The 23,981-nt window shown below is 36.6% G+C and overlaps 1 protein-coding gene across 3 annotated transcripts; it reads left to right on the top strand.

Moving 5' to 3' along the window:
* Positions 1 to 8,842: 8,842 nt before the first annotated feature.
* LOC120082719 (BolA-like family protein) lies at positions 8,843 to 11,017 on the top strand. 3 transcript variants are annotated; one of them, XM_090316673.1, is made up of 3 exons: positions 8,843 to 8,992; positions 9,234 to 9,589; positions 10,814 to 11,017. In XM_090316673.1, the coding sequence occupies exon 2, from the start codon at positions 9,263 to 9,265 to the stop codon at positions 9,569 to 9,571; it is 309 nt and encodes a 102-aa protein (XP_090172799.1). In that variant the 5' UTR covers positions 8,843 to 8,992; positions 9,234 to 9,262; the 3' UTR covers positions 9,572 to 9,589; positions 10,814 to 11,017. The 3 variants fall into 3 exon arrangements, with proteins under 3 accessions (XP_090172799.1, XP_090172798.1, XP_090172797.1); XM_090316672.1 differs by having other exon boundaries at positions 9,225 to 9,589; XM_090316671.1 differs by lacking the exon at positions 10,814 to 11,017 and having other exon boundaries at positions 9,225 to 9,802.
* The last annotated feature ends 12,964 nt before the right edge of the window (positions 11,018 to 23,981 follow it).

The raw sequence follows: 23,981 nt of genomic DNA, 5'->3' as shown, positions 1-23,981 counted from the left end.
AAGAAATCATCATTGTATTGTGTTTAGGTATTATTGATTTGATTTGAGGCTTCCGTCGTGAAAATTGTTAAATCATTCGTACACTGACGAACAATCGCATCAAACTGGGAATTTCAAGCGAGAGCGAGGGCGTTTAATCAGACGAGAGCGAGATTTACCTCGTGTGGCTGGCGTAAGGGCAATTTATGTAATTTGATATGGCGATGATGTCAGTAGAGGGTCAATTGACATTATTTTTTAAAAATTGATCATTTGACATTTTGGACTCAAAAATTGGATCATCCGTACAAATTTTCCCTATTATTGGAGTTCCATCGGCCAAGGAAACCAACAAATCAACAAAGATTTTATCCACAATAGAAACGAAAATAGTGATCAATTGGTGAAATAATGTGATCAACTCTTCTTAAATAAAGAAGAAAATATAAAAGGGAGTTTAAAAAAAATTAGTATCTGACTTACAAAAGTATCAAAAAGGTCCAAAACTTTTAATTTAGTACTCAATAATTTCTTAGATTTTAAAATTTCATTGTCTAATAGATTCATGAACTATCTATTTTGTATTTAATAGATCATTAATATATTCAGTTTTTTTTTTTTTTTTAAAAAAGAACAATTGATAGTTGATGTATTAGATATAAAATTCAATTTTATATCTAAAGGAATCCTAAAATTTCAATTTTTTGTTTAGTAGATAAATAATTTTTTTTTTAAAAAAATATGTTTAGTAGGTCAAGAATCTATTAGACAAAATCGAATGTTTAAGAATCTCTTTGACATTTTTTTTAAATTAAAAAATTTAATTGATATAAAATTAAAAGTTTTTTAAATTTATTAGCCAGTTTTTAAATTGAATAATTGGTTAGACACAAATTTAAAAATTCATGAATCTCGTAGAGACTTTTGAAAATTTAAAGATCAAATGGATACAAATCTAAGTATTTCACGGACTAAACTTGCTATTAATCCAGTAAGAATAATAAATTAAAAAAAAAAAACTGGAAAGTCGCCACTAGGACTCTACTAATTATGAAATTGATTCATTTAAGGTCAGGGGTATACATCAATTTTTTCCCATAGAATATAATAGTAGTTGCGAACATGAACATAATTCAATCAATACTAAGTATATACACTTTTATGGAGGTTTTTTTAATTTTAATTATAATAATAATAATTATTATTATTTTTTTTAAAAAAAAAAATAATAGTAATTGATGCATGCTTGATTAGGAGGACATTGAGAAGAAGATCTACGACATCGTACTCATGGGCAGAGAAGACAGAGGCAAAGGAAAGAATCTCGTTGATTGCATCCTCTTCAAATAATTTGTTCAACCCTCTATTTACAGCGAGGACTTCCAAATTTCAGTGAGGATCGTTTCAGTTTCTACTTCACATAATTTGTAAGCTATTTGCTTTTTAAATATGAGAAGATCAATGAGAGAGAAAAATAGTAAGATTTAAGATAAATCTAAATAAGAGTAGTTTATTTCTTAATTCTTGACGTATATTCGTAATTTTTTTTTTATTCATAATAAAGATTTTGATTTGATTTTATGAGGGAATGCTCCTCTCTTAAGGTTACAACGTATGATTTTGATATTTTATTTTATTTCAAATTTTCTGAATTAAATGGAATGTGTCAAAATATTTTCTTTTTCCTGAGAAAGTGTCAATATCTGTTTGGTAAAATTCATAATTATATTTGTTGAGATTTGGTAAATGAAAGTCTAAAATTTTGAAAACAACGCTTTGTATGTTTTTAGCATTTTCAGATATTAAATTTGAGATATGAAACCAAATTTTATTGGGCGAGAGACCTGAAATTTTTACAATAACGTTAAATCCGAAATTTGCAACTTTTATTTATTTATTTATTTCTAAAAAGAAAAGGTATGTTGCAAAAATAAGAGGTGATAGTGTAATTATCACTCAAACTTTCAATGATAAAAGTTGAACATTCAAATTTATATCATTATTAAAATTGGATCCTTAAATATGCATAGTGGTAGAAGTTGTAACGATTGTATAAATATGATGGTTCGCATCTTTTTATCCTTTGTGGGTCCAATTTTTACAATTATAAGGGTTCAATTTTAATATTTAGAAAAATGATAAAAACTACCCTGAACTATGAGATTGGTTATAATCGGACTCTTGAACTTTCATGGATCAAATTGAAAATTCATGAGTGTGATTGTGACCAACCCCATAATTCAGAGATGGTTCTTGTAATTTTCCAAAATATTAAAATTGGACTTGTAAAAAATTGACCAATTGAACCGATATAATGGTTCTTGCATTTAACATTATCTCAAATATCATGATCCAATTGGATCAAGTTACCTTATTCAACCCAATGGACTCAACGAACATGATATTATCGAGATTCGTTTATCTCTTCATTTTTAACTCGAGATAGTAATTAGCTCTAAATTGTACGAACAAAATAGCTCTAAATTTAATGATTTATATCCTTTTCCGTCTAAGAAAAAGAAAAAGCTTTGGGGCCGCCGCTTTCAGACAACGTCGTTCGCCTTCGCTGGGGGTAGGCGTCGTTTGTCCAGTCAACGCCGCTGATTCGAAGTCGTGGTTCTCGTTTCGTTCTGGAACTGCCGAATTGTTCCGCAGTGATCAGCCCGCTGATCCGAGTTTTTTGTTTGTTCTTGTTGATCAGTTCGTTCATTCGTTGGTATAGTCACCGCATTGATTCATTGTTCGTTCGTTCGTAAGCAGCCGCGCCTCGAGACAGATGATGAGTTCTTTTGGTAAACGGTGACGTTTTTAGTCGCGACTTTGGTACGTTCTGGATGGTGAGGTTATAGCAGAAACAGAGGTTTTTGCTAGGACTGATTTTGGATAGGCGTTTAGATCTGAGGTTCGGGCATTGATAGATTTGAGGTATTGTGGTGTGGGTTTAACCACGGTGAGAGCTGGTGACGATGGTGCATAAGCGGTCGCCTTTAAGACTGAAGGAGAAGAATGGAGGTCGAGTTGCTCGACAACCCTTTTGTCTGCTTAGACCGAAAATCGATTCGGGATTGGGTGCTCGTTCTTCGGAGGTGAAGTATTTTGGGTTGTCTGACAGTCGTTCTGAGGAGGGTGAAGGGTCTGGTATGAGAAGTGTTGCCAAAGTAGGGCTGGGGAGGTTGACGGTAGGTGTTCTGGAGACGGTCGAAGGGTTGAAGAAGCCTTTGTCCTCTAACCTAGAATCGGAAGAAAATCGGGTTGTGAGAGATGAACCGGGTGGGCTGGGTTTTGGGTTAGTTGATAGGCAGGGGAGTTTAGGCTCGAGTGGAGTTGGGGTCCAGGATGTGAAGGGTGTGTCTGGGAGCCTTGAAGGTGTTGGGGGCCTAGAAGAAAACCGGGTTGTGAGGGGTGTTGGGTTAGGCCTTGAGGGAGCTGGGGTGAGCGGGCCTGTTGGGAGTGGGCTGAGGCTGAGTGAAGGGAGTGGACTGAGGCAAGGGGAGCTGGGAAAAGGGTTGAAAGGCGTGGGGACTTTGGTGGATGGGCTGCGTGGTGCTGGGCCGAAATTGGGAGGCTCGGGGGGCAGAAGTCAGGCCATGAGAAGGTTTCACAGGCTGGGCTTTTTGGAAACGAGGGTCGTTCGGTGGACACGCGAGATTTTCGTGAGCAGGAGGAGCCAGTTCTCAAAACCAATTTAGCTAGGGGGTTTGGTCCAAAGTCAGACCGGTTGGAGGAGCGGTGCGGTTCTGGTTTCGGCGTGAAAGGGGGAAATTCGTGGGCGACCCTTTTTGGGTATAATTTGAGGGAAATTTAGAGTTCATTCTCCCATTGGTTGAAAATGATAAAGTTATTGTTGAGCCTTCTCAGAAGATTATTGATGAGGTGTTTGTTTGTGGGAGAAATCTTTGGTTGGCCAGTTTGTGGATGCCAAACTTTCGTATTCTGTTATTTGTCGACTTATTCAGAGAATTTGAAGATGTGTAGAGATGCCAACTATTACCTTGTTGGAGAACGGTTTAATTATCTTTAAATTTCAAAAGGTAGAGTCATGGGATTGGGTGCTGGAGAATGGTCCGTGGAACTTGGGTAGCAAACCCATCTTATTACGACAGTGGTCTTGAGGTATTATTCCTGAAACCTTTTTTTTTTTTTTATTTTGTTCCTATCTGAATTAAACTGGAGCATGTTCCCCTGAAGTTGTGGATGGATAGAGGTTTAGTAGTGTTAGCTAGTGTCGTGGGTAAGCCTATCTCTTTTGATGTTGCAAAAAGAGAGCGACATCGGTTATCGTATGTGAGGGTTTGTGTTCAGGTGGATGGTGATTCGTTATTGCCCCCTTTAGTCATTGTTAGAATGCGGGGTCAGGAGTTTATTATTCCAGTAGTGTATGAGTAGAAACCTCGTAGGTGTGCTTGTTGTGGTTCCTTTGGGCATACTGAGGCTGTATGTGAGAAACAAGGTGTGACAAAGGTCAGAAGTTGTGTATTGTGGCGGTTAATGAGGGGTGTTTAGGGGAGAATGAGGGACTTAAGAGTGTGGGGGAGGGGCAGGATTTGGGTATTGGTGGGAGGGGAGTTAGCCCAGTTGATGGAAATAAGGGTGCGGGGAGTGATAACGAATTTACTATGGTTAATTTTCGTAGGCGTGATAGAGAAGGTGTAGAGCAAAAGAGTGGCAGTGGGTCACGGGGTTCGACGCTCTTAAGAAGCAGAGTAGTTTATGAGTCCCCTAGAATTACGGGGTTTGTAAAGCATGTTGATGAACGTAATCAGTTTGACGTTTTGTGTGATGAGGGGGGAGACTTGTTGGCATTGGCACTAGTGTAGGTAGATCCTGATTTGTTGTCTGTTATGGATGAGATGTTCGAGAGTTCGGGCAAAGGCCTAATGGGAGGTGGTAGGTGTAATTGCTTGCAAGGTTCATGATTTGGTGTTCTTGGAATGTTAGGGGGTTGAATGACCCTGTCAAGTGTAGGGTGGTGGTAGACTTTCTGGCTTCCTCCTCTGTTACTTTCTGTTGTTTGCTTGAGATGAAGGTTTGCCACGAGAACTTTGGTATGGTGATGGGTAGGTTTGGTGATACTTGGAGTTGTGTATGTAGCTATAGTTACGGGGAGTTGGGAGGATCTGGGTGATGTGGCGGAAGAGTGTCTATAATTTTTCTATAGATGTCAGTGAAGATCAGTTCATTTCTGGAACCTTAGTGGATATTATATCTAGTGCTAGAGTACATATTGGTGTTGTGTATGCCTCTAATCACGTGAGCGAGAGGAGGAACTTGTGGTCTCAATTGATTGATGTGTGTGCATCGTGGCAACTTCCTGGAGTTGTTTTGGGGGGATTTTAATGCTTTTCGTAGTAGTTCAGAGGATTTTGGTGGTTTCCCTAGCTTAAGGAGATGGAAGAGTTTGATAGGGCGTTACTAGAGGCAGATTGGTTGAGTTGGGTGTGACAGGTAACTGGTTTACTTGGATTAGTAGACTTTAGGGGAATGATATCTTGCGCTGGTTGGATCGATGATTGTCTAATGAGGCGTGGAAGGTAGCTTTTCCGTATTCGAAGGTTGGGGTTGGTCAATGAGGGATTTTTTATCATAGTCCTCTTCTGGTTTTTACAGGGGAGACAAGGAGTAAGTCGCCTCTTACGTTTCACTATTTTTCTCATTGGGTGGAGGCTGATGGTTTTATTGATACTATCAGGTCAGTGTGGAGAAGGTCTGAGGATGTGTCTCCTATGGTTAGCTTTGTGCGAAATTTGAAGGCAGTGAAGCAGGTTTTACGTGCATCGTTTGGTAGACGTATCTCTGTGTAGGTTGATGAGGTGTGGGTGGCTAGGCAGGTTATGGAGGCTGCTCAGACTGAGGTGGAAAGGGACCCTGATTCAGAGTCGATGTGTGCGGAGGCGGCTTGGGCCACTGAGTTGTTCTGGTTAGCGGCTAGATTGGAGGAGGCATCGTTCCAGCAAAAGGCCAAGGTGAAGTGGTTGGAGTTAGGTGATATGAACACAACTTTTTTTCATTGTTGTGTTCGTTCTCGTCGCATTTACAGTGGTTTATTTATGATCGTGGATGCGGGGGGGGGGGGGGGGGCTCGCCAGACAATGCATGACAGGGTGGCAGGGGTGGCGATAGAGTTCTTTCGGGGTAGTTTGGGGTCTCAGCCTATGAGGTATAGGGATTTTACTGCCCGAATTGGGAATATTGTGCAGTTCAACTGGTCCGAGGAGGGAGTGGAGGCTCTTGGTCGCCCTGTGAGTCGGGATGAGATTCAGAAGGCTTTATTCTTGATGAAGTCTGGGAAGGATCTTGAGCCTGATGAGTTCTCGGTGGATTTTTACAGAGCTTCTTGGAGTGTGGTTAAGGATGATTTCTGTGATGTTGTGTTGAACCTTTTTAGACTTGTTACCTGCTTGGTGAAGTGAATTCTACTGCTATTACTCTTATCCCAAAGAGGCAGGGAGCTGAGCGTATGGAGAATTTTCGTCTTATTTCTTGTTGCAATATTGTGTATAAGTGTATCTCGAGGATCTTAGTTGAGAGATTGCAGTTGTGGTTGCCTGCTTTCATCAGTGGTAACCATTCTGCATTTGTTCCAGGTAGGTCACTTTTCGATAACATTTTATTGTGTCAGGAGCTTGTGGGGGACTATAAGGAGGGCAGAAGAAAGCCGCGTTGTGTATTGAAGGTAGTTCTTCAGAAGGCGTACGATTTTGTCAATTGAGATTTTCTGTTTGGTGTGTTGCTGGCTATAGGTACGCCCATTCCGTTTGTTAGTTGGGTGAAGGCTTGTGTTACTTCGCCTATGTTCTCTGTGATGATTAATAGTTCCTTTGAAGGTTTTTTTTCTGGTAGGAAGGGGTTGAGGCAGGGGGATCCATTGTCTCCTTTTTTGTTTGTGATGGTGATGTTGGTCTTGTCTAGGTTGTTTAATAAACATCCTGCATAGTTTAGGTTCCATGATCGATGTGAGCATGTGAGCCTGACTCATTTTTTTTTTGCAAACGATTTGATGATTTTCTATGCAGCTGAGAAAGATTCTTTGGAGTTTGTGAGGTAGGTCCTAGTAGATTTTGCAAGGCTATCTGGGTTAGTTGCAAATGTTGGAAAGAGTTCCATGTTTGTTGCGGGTGTGGAGTCTGGTGAGGCGGAGGAACTAGCTGCATTTATGGGTTTCTCTCTTGGTTCGCTGCCTGTTAGGTATTTTGGATTACCTCTATTGGCTGGTCGGTTGAGGGCTGTGGATTGTACGCCTTTGATACAGAGGATTACAGCTCGTATTAGAAGCTGGACAGCGCGATCCCTCTCCTTTGTTGAGAGGTTGCAGCTTGTTAGGTCTGTTTTACAGTCCTTTCAGGTGTTTCGATGTAACATCTTCCTATTACCTGTGTGTGTAACTCACGAGGTTGATCGTCTGTTACGTAGTTATTTATGAAAGGGTAGTGCGGTGAGTCAGGGTGGTGCACGGGTGGCATGGGATAAGGTGTGCTTGCCGTTGGGAGAAAGGGGGTTGGATGTGAAGCATGTGGCCTCATGGAACCAGGCTGCTATTATGAAGCTGCTCTGGCTTCTCTTAATTAAATCGGGATCATTATGGGTGGCGTGGCGTATGTTTCGCGTGGGCGGTCTTTGTGGGCTGTTCGAAGTGAGGTTGGGAGGTCTTGGTGCTTGAGAACTATCTTGCGAAGTAGAGATAGATTCAAGCATCTGGTTCATTTGATGGTCGGCATGGACGATCTTGTTTTGTTTAGTGGGATCTTTGGCTGTCGGGGGGTGTGATTTTGGATTCATATGGGTCTACGGTGGTTTATGATGCAGGGAGTAGTTTGGAGGCGCAGTTGTCGGAGTTCATGGATGGTGAGCGAGTTGGAAATGGCCTACAGTGTCTTGGGAGTTGCTTGAGATCTGAGATCTTATTTGGGCAGTGGGGCCTAGGGTGAGGGGGGAGGATTATTAGGTTTGGGTTCCGGATGCTAGTGGTTGGTTTTCTGTCGATAGTTCATGGGAGAGTTTGCGTCCTCATCGTCCTAGGGTGTCTTGAGCTGGTATTTTCTGGGCGGGGGTGGTATTCTGCGTTACTCCTTCTGTGCGTGGTTAGCTGTGAGGGATAGGTTGGGTACGCGGGATTGGTTGAGGAGCTGGGGTGTGTTATCAGAGGAGGTGTCTTCCGTGTGGGGGAGGTGTGGAGTTGCAAGATCATTTATTTTTTTAGTGTGGGTTTGAGAGAGAGGTGTGGTCTGGTGTGTTGCATCAGTTGGGTTCGTCTCATTGGGTGGCGGGTTGGAATGTCGAGTTGAGTTGGTTGTGCCGAGTGGGGTCGGGTAAGGAGGTGCATAGTAAGTTGTTCTGTGTATTCTGGTGTGCATCCATCTACTACATCTAGCAGGAGTATGATCGACGGCTGCATGAAGGTCGACCGAGGTCTGTGTCTGTTCTATTTTACTTTATGGTCTCTACGGTTCGTGCTCGAGCTGCTTCCTGGCAGGTTGATCTTCTTGGTCTTATCTAGTGTGTTTACGGTTGTTTCTTCTTTTTTAACTTGTCGTTGTTCTTTGTTTTACTGTTGTCCTTAGTTTGTGGGGCTTTGGTTTCTTTTCTCTAACTTTCTCCCTAGTGGTTCGGGGGTTTTATGTTTATGTTTTGGTTTTGTTATGGTCTTATCTTGTTGGCTTTGTTTTGATTTTGTTGCCCTGTCTTTGCTTGTGTTTTGTTGCTTTGATGCCTTGATATCGGATGGTGGGATCCCTTCTTGTTTTATAATAATATCACCTATTCTAAAAAAAATAATAATAATGATTTATAATTTCATCTAATTTGAGAACGTAATTTGACCGGTCAAACATTCCCTAGTTAATATTTTATCCATGCTAGCATATTTGGCAAAGTAATTTAACTATTTTCTTAACACTTCTCAACATTGCTTGCAGAGACCAAAAGGTTCGTGCCGAATTGCGTCGAATTGAAGCGCAGTCCACTGCCAAAAGCCGACGGTCTCCGAACGTCGAGGGGGCTGCTTCGAGTAACGCCGGTCAGTACTATGTGTCCATCAACAATATTTATTGTTACAAATCTTCAATGATTTCTCGTCAATTTTCGAATTTCCCCTTCCTCTTGTTCGTTCATTGATGATAAATTTTTTCTGTTATTCGAATAAAAACGGAGAAAAGTATACTATAGATTCTACAATTTTACCATTGAAGCATTCAATTCTCTGAAACTTTCTTTTCATGGTTGCAAATCTTGGAATTGACGAAAAACAGGAATCGCAGGGGATCGTTCAGACATTTCATCGAACAGTATGGCTTCACGAGGGGCAAACGCGGTGCTGTCGAGGGCTAATAGGATGAAGACGAAGTTGCAATCAACACTATCAGCGAGTTTTTTGGAAATCGAGGACGTTTCGCACCAACACGCTGGGCATGCGGCTGTGAAGGGCAGCGCTGGAGAGACTCATTTCAATGTGAAGATTGTGTCACCAAAATTTGAAGGGCAGAGCCTCGTGAAGCGCCATAGAATGGTGTATGAAGCGTTGGCTGAAGAGCTTCAGTCTGGATTACATGCAATTTCAATAGTGGCAAAGACTCCCCAAGAAACTGGAACAAAATGATCAGATTCGCCTCACAATGTGAGTTTTCAAATGATCTCTTAGTTTGGAATTGCAAGGATTTAGGCATGTATATGATGTTTTCTGCTATATTATATGCTACTGATCAACTTCAAGAGGTGAATTGAAGTTTTAAATGTCATGGAAAATCTTCTTGGCTTGTTAATTACAACTGGGAAGACACTGTAATGTAGGAGGATTCTGCTCAGAGGAAAAAGAATATATTTTCACTTAGTAGCTGCCTTAACTGTGCTACTTCTATCGAATTTGAATTGATTGGTTGTTTTAAAGTAGTTCTCATTGAACTGAATTGACTTTTTTTGGATCTAAAAATACACTATTTTGTTCTCATACTAAATGTGATGGTTCCTACCCCCCCAACCTAAAAAGAAAGGCTTATCTACCTTCATCTTAGTTTCAATGTAGTATTCTCTTTATGCATTTAATCTTTTCATTATATTACTTGGGTCTTTGATTAAAGTGTGATTGGCATGCCTGCATCAGTGAGGAGTAATAGAAATTCAACTTGACTAGTTATTTATAATTTTACTTTAAAAGGAATCTGTTGTATTCTAAAAAAGGACTGGTCTTAGCCTTCTTTCTACTAGAGCTTAATCTAAATTCATATTTTTCGACCACTGTTATTTGTCATCTTTCACGTCATTGACACAAACTCATTTTCCACACCTACAAATTACTTGTCGTATCGAGAACCTATTACTATCGAGTCTCGACTTATGACACTAAACCATCTTGTAAGGATCTAAATAAGGGTTCATATGTGATGCTCACAATTGGGAACCTACTACTCACTAACTCTCTATAAACATCTTGTAAGCATCTAAATAAGGATTCATGTGATTTGTCATCTCTCTTCATTGAAACAAAGTGTCGTGAAAATCATCTACAATAGCTTGTCATAGTGGGAATATGCTACTCCCTCCATTACGGTGCAGAAATATGTGATGGTCACAATTTAACTCATGTGCAAGCTAATCTTTTAAAGGCCAAATTTCATGGTTAGCACATGTGGATTATAATACTTTCATGCATCATCACTGAAAGAGATGATTTCCTCACGTTATTAAAAGTTTATTTAGCTCCTTTGGTATGGCTTGTAATGCCCGTCATCACATTACTAAATCATTCCTTTGCATACATATATCAAACATATCACTTTGTGCTCAAACATCAATTTGCTCCCACTTTAAGTCTCAAACCTTGGATTTTCTTCATAACGTGCAGAGGGTGCAAATTGGCTTAAACAATTGCGAAAAAAAGGAGTGGAGCCAAGAAAGGAGTGAACTTCCCTTTCAACTTGTCGTAATTTCTAAAATGCATGTATTGATATTTGAGATAATTTTCTTTCGAATTTATTATCCTAAAAATTGTAGAACTAAATACTTCGTGGCTCCTTACAAAAATTTCTAGCTCTGCCTTCATTATAAAGATAGATTGCGTTGATTCAGAATTTAGTTATTGACCTTTCAAGTGCCTTGTTTAGTTCCCTACCTTGAAGTAGGGGTGCAAGGGAAGAATTGAAAAACTAGGAAGGAAAAAAAAAAAAAAAAAAAAACTGCTCAAACTGACCAAAGCCGCCACCGGTTTGGGGTAGAATTGATTTGGTTTGGCAATTTCAGTTTGCATTTAGAGAAAACCATTGTTATTCGGTCGGTTTGGTTTGGTCTTTTCAAAAAATTAAATCAAATTTTATATTAGAATTATATATCATTAAACATTAGCTATTGAATTGGCATGGTTGTTCGTTGTTATCCTTAGCAGCATGTGTTCGATGAAACACGATGTTAAATATATATTTGCTGATAATTTTACTAAACTTACATGCGACCCAACCCAATAATAACTTATTTGGGGCGTCTTGGCAGTAATACATGTTGAACATTGGTAGTTTGATCGATCTCCCATTCTCGCTTGAATTACCCAAAAAAAAATTAATAAATAAATAAAATAAAATAAAATTTGTTCCCATGGGTACTATTAAAAGTTTTATCCCATATGTTTTCTAATAACAAATTAGTCTTCTTCACGTATAAGAAATGTGAACAAAAAAATCAAACGAATCTGAAATATTCTTGGAAAATTGTAATAGATAGAAAAATCAGGGGAAAAAAATTTAAAAATAGAGTACCTTTTTAAAATATTTACAAATATAATAGATATTGACAAGTCAACTATTGAATTTTTCTTAAATTTCAGGTGTCCTTTGTTGTACGTACATCATCTTCTTTCCTCTCTATTTTTTTTTTCCTTTTTCCAATTATTGCAAGAGTCGAGTTGGAGCTGCACGCGGGTGAGGACGTTGGTGGTGGGTTGCAGGTGGAGGAATCGTCAAAGGTGGAGTCAATGAATTCCTTGTCAGAATCTCGAATTTGAAGCTCAGTTGAAACCTTTGCAATGACTTCTCCGAAGGTCTTCTCGTAGATGATGGCAGTGAATTCCTTATCGATCTCGTCGCCGGCGATGCTCCAAACAACAGGGTGAGTTGAGATGGCGTGTGGTAGCTTTCGTTGATTAAGGCAACGAAGAGGTGGATTGAGTTAGGTTTTAGCAAAGATAGAGAAGGATTTGAGCATGACGCTTTGAGGCAGTTATCATTGATAGTAACTATTAGTGGTAGCAACTAATAACACATTTTTCAAATTGAAAGCTATTATCACTAATAGCTCAGTGATGTTGCTAGTGATATTCACTTAGTAGCTATCAGTGATAGCAATTGATAACACATTTCTCAAATTAAAAGTTTATCACAGCTATAAGTGGTATTCAGTGATAGTAACTATCAGTGATAGCAACTGATAGAAACTCTCAGTGGCTAACACTAATCGTTGCCATCAATAATAGCATTTAATTTAAGAAAACCGGGAAGAAGTAGATGTGGGCTTTTTGGACTTTTATTAGTTTGTATTCTATATATGAATTTATTTTTCACTTATTATTTAAATTCTAATATTTATGGGTTGATGGCTATCTATGCAAGCATCCAACATTCTTAATCCAACCCCAATAGGACACATAACAAATCACAAATCTTTTCAAAAGATGAAATTTTAACTAAATATATATATTAATTTTACCGTTTAGATTATAGATTACGTCACTAATTCAAATATGATATTTTGCTCTATATATACATATATAGGCTTTTAATTGACAATACATTGGTGATATTTTTTTTTCCTGCTAATCTAAACAGAGAGCTCTCCATCAAAAGTTTAGACGTTCAAATTTCACTTTCCACTGATTATTTATTTGAAGAAAAAACTGCTTTTAAAATGTTTATAGGATCTAAACTATCAATTTTGTATATTTGAACTTTTTATTTTATTTCTAATAGGTCTTCGGCAAATTTAAATTTTTTTCAATTAATTGGTAATTTATATATAAAATTAAATTTTGTGTCTGTGAAATCCTAAAGTGTTGATTGGTTTATTTTTTATTTTTATTTTTTAAATAAGCATATTTTCTCTTAATTTCTAACAATACTTGTATCGGTAGAGTTGAATTCTTAGCTAAATTTTAAAAAAATAAAACAAGTTTTTTTCTTATTTTAGCTATTAGCACTTAGTTTGATTTTTTAAAATATTGATAAAAAGTAGATAACAGAGCAAGAATTTGAAAGTTGAAGGGGTATTGAAAGCTTAATTTTCAAAAATTAAAAACAAAAAACCAAATGGTTAACAAATATAACTTAAAATTTTAAATTTGTGCTTATTAGATTCATGATTTTTTTTAAAAAAAAAAAAAAAAAATTAAAGCTCAAGACTAAATTAGTAAATTTTCTAAGGTCAAATACCAAATAGACACAAATCGAGATTAAAGTTATTATTTAACCAAAAAATTAATAAATAAAAAAAAATTCATATATAGAAAAAAATGTCAAACTATTTATAGAAAGAGCAAAAAAAAAATATTAATAAGACTGACTTCTATCAGCATCTATCTGTGATAGACTTCTGTCAATTTCTATCATCCGTACTTCTATCAGCTTCTACAAAAAAAATATTAAAATTTTTTTATTTTGTATAATTAGTTTCCCTTATTTTCCTATTTCTTAAAATCCCTTTTATGAATCTAACCAGAGTAAATATTTATTATTATAATATTTATAATTTATATTTTAAAAAAAACCTTGTTAGTCCCTACATTCTGAATTTAGTTTCTATTTAGTCCATAGGTTTCAAAATGTTACACATTTAGTCCTTAAGTTTTGAGTTTGATTTTAATCTAGTCCCTAGGTTTTAAAATGCTACAATTTTATCCTGGACATTTGAATTTTGCTTCAATTTGGTCTTTATGTCTCGAGGTTTACACTTTTAATCTCAAATTTTTTTACTAAATACTCATTTCCGTCTTTTGGAGTTAATTTAAGTTAATAAATTAAAAAACGTTAAAAGAATTGTAATTAGTTAAGTTTTAATATTTTTATCACTTTTAAAATTAAATTTAAAATTGGGCTATTTTTAAATATAGAAAAATAAAACAAAATATTTACAAAATATAGCAAAATTTGAAAACTATCAATGATAGATGCTGATAGACAATGATAGACTTCTATCAGTGATATTGATAGACAGTGATATAAGTCTATCAGTGTCTATCAACGTCTATCATTGATAGTTCTAAAATATTGTTATATCTTGTAAATATTTTCAACAGTTTTACCATTTGAAATAATTTCCTTTTAAAATTTCACTTCTAATTATTTTTAATTAATCAATAGAAATTGACGTCAATGGTTGAAAGTAAGTATTTAATGAAAAATTGATATTAAAAATTGCAAAATCTTGAAATCCACAGACTAAATTGAAACAAAATTCAAATTTCAAGGGTAAAACTGTAACATTTTGAAACTTAGGGACTAAATTGAAACAAAACTCAAAAACTAAGGTCCCATTTGGTAGCCATTTTATTTTTTGTTTTTTGTTTTGAAAATTAAGCCTATGGACATTATTTTTACCTCCAAAATTTTTACTTTGTTATCTACTTTTCATCAACCATCTAAAAAACCAGGCCAAATTTTATGAACTAAAAAAAATAGCTTTCAAAAAGTTGCTCTTATTTTTAAAATTTAGTTAAGAATTAAACCATTGTCTTTAAGAAAGATGCAAATTATCATAAGAAATGTGGATGAAATAAACTTAATTTTCAAATCCAAAAATGAAAAATCAAATGGTTACCAAACGAGACCTAAATATGTAACATTTTAGAACAAATAGAAACTAGAGCCAAAAACTGATAAACAAGCTATATATAGAGGATTTCTCCTATATTATTCCACACACTGAAGAATGAGGCAATGGTGCCAATCTATACAAAATCTAGCCTTAATTAGGGGAAATAAAATAAATATAAAAGAATAATCAAAATACTAGAAATATACAGATGGTCACACCTAATTGGTAACAGGAATATTCCATTTAACAAATTCATAACCGATTGTGGTTTTGGTCCATTCCATTGCCTGAGATATTTTATGTCCTCCATGGCTCCTCTTTGGTGATTGGATGCTAAACTGGTGCTGTTTGACCTTTGACAATAACCATCGTGGTGTTGTCCCTTAAAAGGAACTGGTGAAGGTTTGTAGCGGAAGGGGATTGTTCCCAACTTTAAAATTTTCACAGAAACCTAATTTTACAGAACAAAACATTATGCATTATACAAAAAGTACAACATGCTTTTAGAAGAGAAAAATGAAATTAAGATTAGAAGAAACCCTTACCTTTGAAAAATAATCTTCTTCACAAAAAATCCCTTGATCTGGATCACGAACTCTTCGATTTGGATCTCAATCTCCAAAATCTGAAATCCAAATAGCCACCACCACAAGAGAACCTCTTGTATTCTCTGTTAGGGTTTGAGAATAAGCAGGAATGGTGGGCTCTACTGAAATTTTGAGAAGAGGGATGAGAGGATGAGAGGGTGAAAAGAACATTTTTTCTTCTCTTTATGTTCTTGGGATTTTTTATAGAGATCTCTCTAACTTTCAGAGAAAAGAGGAAGAAGATGATGAATCGTCAAACTGAATACATATGTATTGTACTGATTGAGAGAGAATTAAAGTGAGGGAGTTCTTTAATTAAATTAAAATTAAAATAATTATATATATATATATAAATAAATAAATAAATATAACACATTTTATATTGTATCAAATACAGTATAACCTATAGTTTCAATTTCTCTCAACAATGCATGGTATTTAATATTAATTACATTTATACTAAATTCAATTATATGAATTTCATCCATATAATTAATATTTGAATCATATTCAAATATTTAATTCCTCTCAAATAAATTTTATATTATAATGTAAAATACATTATATTAATTATATCACATATAATTAATTCCCTAAATTAATTTGAATATTCATATTAATCCAAAATTAATTTCAATAATCCCTGTTGAGCTACATAGGGGACCTTATAGACCTATAGTTTGAAGCTTCAATGGTACTTGGATAATTAATTAAACTTTTTAATTAAATTAACCAACATTCATTAATTGTCGGTCACTCTACTATAGATCGACAGCTGTACTTTTCACGCTACAGATATATTTATGTGACCATTGGATATAACTAGTCAACAGTGTGACGACCCTTCACAAATTGCTCATAAGTACATCTGGATCAAAATTACTGTTTTTCCCCTGTAGTTACATCTAACTTCTTAAGTACCACTGATCCCTCTAATGAACAATAAGTCATAGTCCAACTATGACCAAATCTCTCTTAGGCCAAGAGAGGGTGTGGTCACTCTGTTCAAGCCTCGGAATCAGTCCTTAAGGGAATAATTTATCTACTTACCCTGACATTAGGGAAGGAGTGAATTCTGTTTTGTGTAGCTGTATTCCTAGCTCCTCAATTAGATAAATCTCCAAAATGGTAGGCATATTGGGTCGGCGATCTGGCCACTCTCACCCATGCAAATCAAAGGACTACCTTCATATGCAGGAGTTCACAACTCACTCAAGATTCAGGTCATATCACCTATGGTCATCCTGCTGAAATATAAGTCTCTACTATTAACGACGTTATCTAATGAGACTAGTCATTTCGTGGTCCGGTCTTATACAAACTCTTTGTATAGGATACCCCCGCTCACATATCTCCACATGAATGATCAGGATCAGATCATTTATAGCACTTTACAACACTTGTAACATCTACAAAGCGGGTTGTATTCATAGTGTCACCAAGATAAGGTACCTAGTCTTATCTATCTACTACAGACCGTTTAGGTTATAACTTAAACATGATCCACCCGTATGTCTCTACATACATTTATATTACATAAATAACCTAGAATCTTAGTTTATTGGATTGAGAATTCAATAGAGATTTAGGACACCAATCCCAACATCTCTAATATCCCCCCCCAAACTTAGGGGAAGTTCAATTACTCCAAGTTTGGATCGAAGATTGAAAAACTATGTATGACTTAAGGTCTTGGTTAGAGAATCAGCAAGCTGATCAGTTATTGGTACATACCATATTAAGTTGTTCTTTAAGGACTTAATCTCTGATGAAATGTACATCGATTTTGATGTGTTTTGTACGGATATGAAACAGGGGATTTGTAGCCAAGGCTCGAGCACCAAGATTGTTACACCACAATATCGGTTTCATCTGAGACTTTGCCCCAAGTTCATCAAGTAGTTGTTGAATCCATATAACCTCTGAGGAAGCATGAACTAAAGCTTGATACTTGGATTCAGTACTCGACCTGGCCTGCCATATGTTGATTTGGACTTACGATCATCGATATTTGATGCCCAATCAACATTAGAGAAGGTTGTAACTTGGAGATCACCACTCAGCTAAAAGAGAAGTCCACAATTTTTAATACCTTGAATGTAATGAAATACACTTTTGGTGGCCTACCAATGAACGTCGATCGACATTTGTAGAAATTGACTTAAATGATTCACCACATAAGCAATGGCAGGATGAGTCTGAGTTAGATATTGCAAGGCACTGATGGTACTCACTTAGATAAATGGATTCTCTAGTGGAACCTTTTTAGAGTGAGAAAGATGTTTCCCTTGTACGTTCGGGGAGCACACGAGTTTGATGCCAGATGATTGGGTTTATGGAGCAGATCATCCACATATTTAGCTTGATTTAATAATAATAAAAAAAAAAAACCAGCCTCTAAGTAGTGCACTTGAATGCCCAATAAGTAATGAAGTCTCTCAAGTGCAAACTGTTTATCTAAATGACATACCACGCGATCAATCATTTCCGGACTGTTCCCCATTAATATTACATCATCAACACAGAAAAGTAAGTAAATTACGATAGTAGATGATCTAAAGATATAGAAAGATGTATTTGACCAAAAGTTTAAGAAGCCCCATTGCAGTAGGGCCACTTTCAGAGTATGTGTTTGTTGGGGATGATGCCCTAAAGTCTCGTGTTTTGTAGTTTGTAAATACTTTTGTACTAACGCTTGTGATGTATAATATATGATATTTTCTTCACTTCTTGACTTTGCACATGGGATGTTTTATTTGCTTTACCACAAACCAACAAACTAAAATCTCTGGTTGCCATTATGTAACTTAAGCATATATGCGGTGACATACAAGTGGATCATGTCTTAAGTGATAACTAAAATGATATGTAGTATATGGATATAGAAGGGAAACCTTATCCTGGTAACGTTACTAATAATAAGAAAGAGCCCTATCTAAGCTCTATCGTTGTAAAGCTACAGCTCTATGCAGCCTGCTTTGTAGAATAGTTACAAGTGTTGTGACTTGCTATAGATGGTCTGGTCCTGATCATTCGTGTGGGGACATACGAGCGGGGGCATTCTATACAAAGAGTTAGTATAAGACCTGACTACGAAGTGTTAACGTCTCGTTATATAACGCCGTTCATGACAGAGACTTCACTTCACTAGGATGACCATAGGTATAACCTCAATCCTGAGTGAGTTGAGAACTTTTTTCATTGAGGGCGGTCCTTTGATTTGCATGGGTGCGAGTGGCCAGGTCGCCGACTCAAACCTACCACTTTGGGGATTCGTCTGATTTAGGAACTGGGAACTCAGCTACACAAGATGGTATTCACTTCTTCCCCGAAGCATGGGTAAGTAGATAGATTGCTCCCTTAAGGACTGATCCTGGTGCTTGAACGATGTGGTGCTACACACCTTCTCATGGCCCGAGAGATGTCCACACATAGTAGGACTATATTGTATTGTTCATTAGAGGGATCAGTGGTGCTTAAGGATTAAGATGTAACTACAGGGGCAAAACGGTAAATTGGCCCAATTGTACTTATGAGCATATGTGAAGGGTTATCGTACTGATGATTGGTTATATTCGATGGACACAGAAATATATCTGTGGTAAGAAGAATTTAGCTGTCGGTCTTTAGTAGAATGCTTGACAGTTAACAGATGGTGGATCTCGTAGCTAAAGAGTTTAGTTAGCTATTCGCATACCGTTGGAGCTTTGAGCCATAGGTCCATAAGGTCCTCTTGGTAACTTACAAGTTGAAAATAAGTTTTTGGACCAGTTTGAAATGTTTAAATTGACAAGAGGGAGTTCGATTATATATGATATGATTGAACTAGTTAATTATATATGATATAATTGATTTTATGTATGAGATACATTATTTGGAGGAAATTGGATATAAATATGATTTATATCTAGTGGAGGAGAAAACACTATGGTTGATATATGATATTAAACTATAGGTTAATGAATATAATATTATTATATTAATTTTTTTAATTAATTGGACAGTTATGGGATAATTGGCCGACGTTTTCTCCGAAACCATGCGTTAATGGAAACTTCCAATTCGGTTTTCATGACTGAAGAATAAAATGAAAATTGTTTTCATTTTTCAAAGAATGCGTTTATTAGCTCACGAGGTATTAGCATCCTATCGCTTTTTGAATTGAGAGCCTATACGATAGCATATATTTTACTAGATGATCGCTTACATCTGCACGCGCTTCTTTTAAATGATCGCCCACATTTTACTAAATGATCGCTTAGCACCCGAGCTTTACTAAAGATCGTATAGACGATTGCTTACTTTTTCCTACACGATCGTGTACCTCGCCTAAACGATCAAGCACATTGTCTATACGATAGGCGCTGCCTTCTCCCACTTGCTTGATCATTGTATACGATCTCTTTTCCTCTCTCTCCCTCCCCCCTCCACCAAATCCGAATAGAGCCCACTCTTTAGATTCTTACTCCGAGAATATTAAGTGTTCCAAGTGGTGGTGTGTCCCCATTATTCGTCTGTTCGTCTGAAGCCATTCGTGGTAGACGATCGGAGTGGTGTTGAACGATAGCTTGACGTTCTAGCGAGAGCGAGAGCTTCCATTCGTGGAGAGAGTGAGTTTTGCCGAGAAGAAAGTCTTCAGCTGGTAAGTTCCTTATTCTCTTGTTTAATTTATCTTTAAGCATGTTGGTAATTTAGTAGTATAATGCATATCTGTTTGTGGGAATGTAAATGTGAAAATTCTATCACAATGTTTTGGAAAGATTCGCTTCCGCTCAAAGGTACTCTTGTATAAAAGCTCCTTTAGTGTCCATGATTGCAGTACTTGTTTAAGCCCATAGATAGCTTTTCGAAGTTTATAGACATAGTTTGGATATTTAGGATCAACAAATCCTTGTGATTGCATCATGTAAACATCCTCAGTGAGCATACCATTGAGAAACGCATTGTTAAAGTCCAGCTGCCTTAAAGTCTAGCCTTTAATCGCCATAATACTCAATACAAAATGGATAGTAGAGGCCTTAATGATGAGACAGAATGTTTCAAAGAAATCTATATCTAGATGTTGATGAAATCCTTTGGCAACCAATTGGTCTTTGTAACGCTGAATTGAGCCATCGACATTCCTTTTCAATTGAAAAACCCATTTATTCTCCACAACATTATAAGCTAACAAGGGAGGAACAATCTCCCAAGTCTTATTAGAGATAAGAGCGGAGTATTCGGCATTCATCGCTTCCTTCCACTATGGAGTTTTAAGAGCATCATTTACTATTGTATGTTAAGTTAATGTCCAATCTGGATTTGTCTTGGCAATCCATGCCTTCAGCTTAAATATTCCAACCTTTCCCCTGGTGATCATTGGATGAGTTGGTTGGGGTGCGGGTGGATTCACCTGATAAGATATTTGAGGTGAAGAGTTATGAACTATGGTTGGTGGAGAGACCTTGTCTACTGGATAGTGGTCATAGGATAGAGAGGGAGAAGAAGGTAGAAAAGTGAAATGAGGAAATTGTGATTGTATTGGGGGATGGGTTAATGTAGGTGGCCTAACCGTGTTACTGGGTTGATTATTGAGGGTCTATTGGGCTGAGGGAGTGGGCTGAATGTGGAGTGTGAGAGATTGGGTCTCTTTATAACAGGGAGTTTGGGTTAGGAATGGTAGATTATTTAGGCGGAAGCGAATCATCCAAATCCCATTTTGATTAAACATAAATATTTACAGTAATATAGGCAGATTATACACTTCAAATATAAATTATAGCATGCTTTTGAACTATAAAAAGGGTTTATAGATTATATCTTCAAAGAACTCTTCTTCAAGTAAATCCAACGAACGCGTCGAACAAGCACGAACACTCCAAACAGCGGCAAACAACAACGCAACTCTCGAACCAAAATAGAACACTACCACTTAGTTACCTTGATATTCTCGGTGTGAGAATCCAGGAGTGGTGGGTGCTGGCTATTTTGGTTAGAGTGTGTTTAGGAGTTGGAGGAGGAAGACGACCGAGGAAAATAACTCTATCGCATAGAAAAAAATTTCTCAATCGTTTAGAGAAGCAAGTCTATCACATAGACTCTCTTGAAAATCGTTTAGTCTTTCAATCGTGAATTCTTGTCTACTGGAATAATAAAATCATATTTTATTTTATTCTAAAAGCCACAAAAACTAATTAACTTCTCACTAAGGGTGGTTAGAGAAAAAAAAAAAAAAGAGAATTAATTATCAAATAATTAATAATTATAAATAAATATGATAACCAACTTATCATATTATCATATTATATTTATAACCTATAGTTTTAATATTGCATCATATATAATATATAAACCATAGTTATTTTTCTCTATTTTATGGCATTTAATATAGATCATATTTATATTAAATTTAACAACTATAAAACTCATTCATAGAAAATATATTTGAATCATATTCAAATATTTGTTCCTCCAATTAAACTATAAGGTATCACATACATTATGTCAATTATATCATATATAATTGAATTAATTTAATGATATCATATATAATTAAATTCTCTCTTATTAATTTGAACATTTCAAACTAACCTAAAAACTGATTCTCAGCTAAATCCTTTGAGCTACCCAGGGGACCTTATGAACTTGTAGCTTGAAGCTCCAACAATACGTGAATAAATAATTAAACTCTTTAATTACTTTATCCACTAAAGACCAACAACTGCACTTTTTTCACTACAGATATATTTCTGTGTCCATTGGATATAACCAACCAATAGTACAACAACCCTTCACAAAATGCTCGTAAGTACAGCTAGACCAAAATTACCGTTTTCCCCTATAGTTACATCTAACTCCTTAAGTACCACTGATCCCTATAATGAACAATAAATCATAGTCCAACTATGACCAAACCCCTCTCGGTCCAGGAGAGGGTGTGGCACCACATTGTTCAAGACCCAGAATCAACCTTTAAGAGAGCAATTTATCTACGCACCCCTGCTTTAGGAAATGAGTGAATTCCATCTTGTGTAATTAAGTTCTCAGCTCCTTAATCAGACAAATAATCAAAATGGTAGAGGACTATCTCTTTCCTCTCCTAGAGAACCTGGTGTTAACCATAACGCTAGTGACGTAACAAAGGTGAGGCGCAGTTGCACCAATTTCCTCAAACACAAGGGAGGGGGCACTGCTCTCAGCTTGTTGAGTCGGCAATCTAGCCATTCTCACCCATACAAATCAAAGGACAGGCAGGAGTTCACAACTCACTCAGGATTAAGGTCATGTTACCTATGGTTATCCTAGTGAAATGAAAGTCTCTATTATGAACGACGTTATATAATGAGACTAAACATTTCGTGATCCGGTCTTATACAAACTGCTTTATATAGAATATCTTCGCTCGTATGTCTAATACATGAATGATCAGGATCAAATCATTTGTAGCACTTTACAACATTTGTAACACCTACAAAGCGAGTCATACTCGTAGTGTCTTCAGGATAAGGTACCCAGCCTTATCCATATACTACTGATAACTTGTAGAAATACAAGTTATTTATGCTGCCTTATTTAGATATTGCGGCCAAAAGAGAGTAAAATTTCGTCAATTGTATGAAAATTAGCTAAGAAATACAATAATTATAAATCATCGCAAGTACACCCACTAAGACCATTAAGATGGTAGAAAATGATATTTCAAGTCTGTTTTGCAGGAAACCAAGTCACTGTATGCGCTCATGGCTCAACGAAAGACTAAATAATGCATCTCCGTCACATTGCGCCCGTCAAACCACAATGAAGAGATGATCAATGCAATGATGGCACAATGCGATAGTCGATCCAGGGCTGAATTTCAACTGCATGCAGTAATAAAAACAACACCGCATGCGAGCACTTGATCGAAAGATGTAGCTGAGCAATGCAAATGCGGAGGATTGTGACACGTGTACAACTAACCGTTGTGCATATTTGACGGTCAGATTTCATAACAGAAGGAATAATTATCTCACCATCTTCGAAATTTCCATAACAATAAGTGGGGTTCACAAAGTAAGAGTCAAAACTTTTCACCTATAAATACCCCCATAGATTTTAGAGAAGATATACTTGATATGGGCATACTGGATACGGATATACTTGATACGAGGGCTAATTGATGCTAGATTACTGAGAGAGAGGCTGAGCTGAGTACTGATCGGAAGAAATCCGAGAAGAGAAGAGACAAGGCCAAGAGGTGAGTCTCAATACGATTCTGCCAGATCCTCGCCGTGAAGCTCTGTGCTTAGATTCCTGCTACCGGTTGAGCAAACTTAAGAGGGAAGCTCATCCATTCGTTCACTCCATCCACATCGGTAAGCAAATCTCCATCCAGATCGGCGCCAAGACGTTGGCGCTTATTTGTATTTATTTCTAACTCTATTTCATCGGTTGTATTTCATTCTCTTAGTCTCATCATTCCAAATCATGTATCAGACGCTAAATAGTTTATTGAATGTCTCGATCATTTTTATTTCCACTTCTCTGTCTATTTTCGTTCTTCCATTAATCGTTTTCTTCATGAAGCTTTGTTAATCCCTTGGCAATTAATATGGATTAAACGAGTAACTTAATCTGTGCTAAAGAGATAAATGCGTTTAGATAAAGCATGCT

The sequence above is a fragment of the Benincasa hispida genome, chromosome 8 (genome assembly GCF_027475165.1).
Source record: "Benincasa hispida cultivar pf3 chromosome 8, pf3_genome.v1.1, whole genome shotgun sequence".
NCBI classification, from domain to species: Eukaryota; Viridiplantae; Streptophyta; class Magnoliopsida; order Cucurbitales; family Cucurbitaceae; genus Benincasa; species Benincasa hispida.
This window is presented reverse-complemented; position numbering and strand designations above follow the sequence as displayed.

Excerpts from the sequence above, each read along its gene's own strand:
- LOC120082719 (XM_090316673.1), top strand. The coding sequence starts at position 9,263 with ATGGCTTCACGAGGGGCAAACGCGGTGCTGTCGAGGGCTAATAGGATG.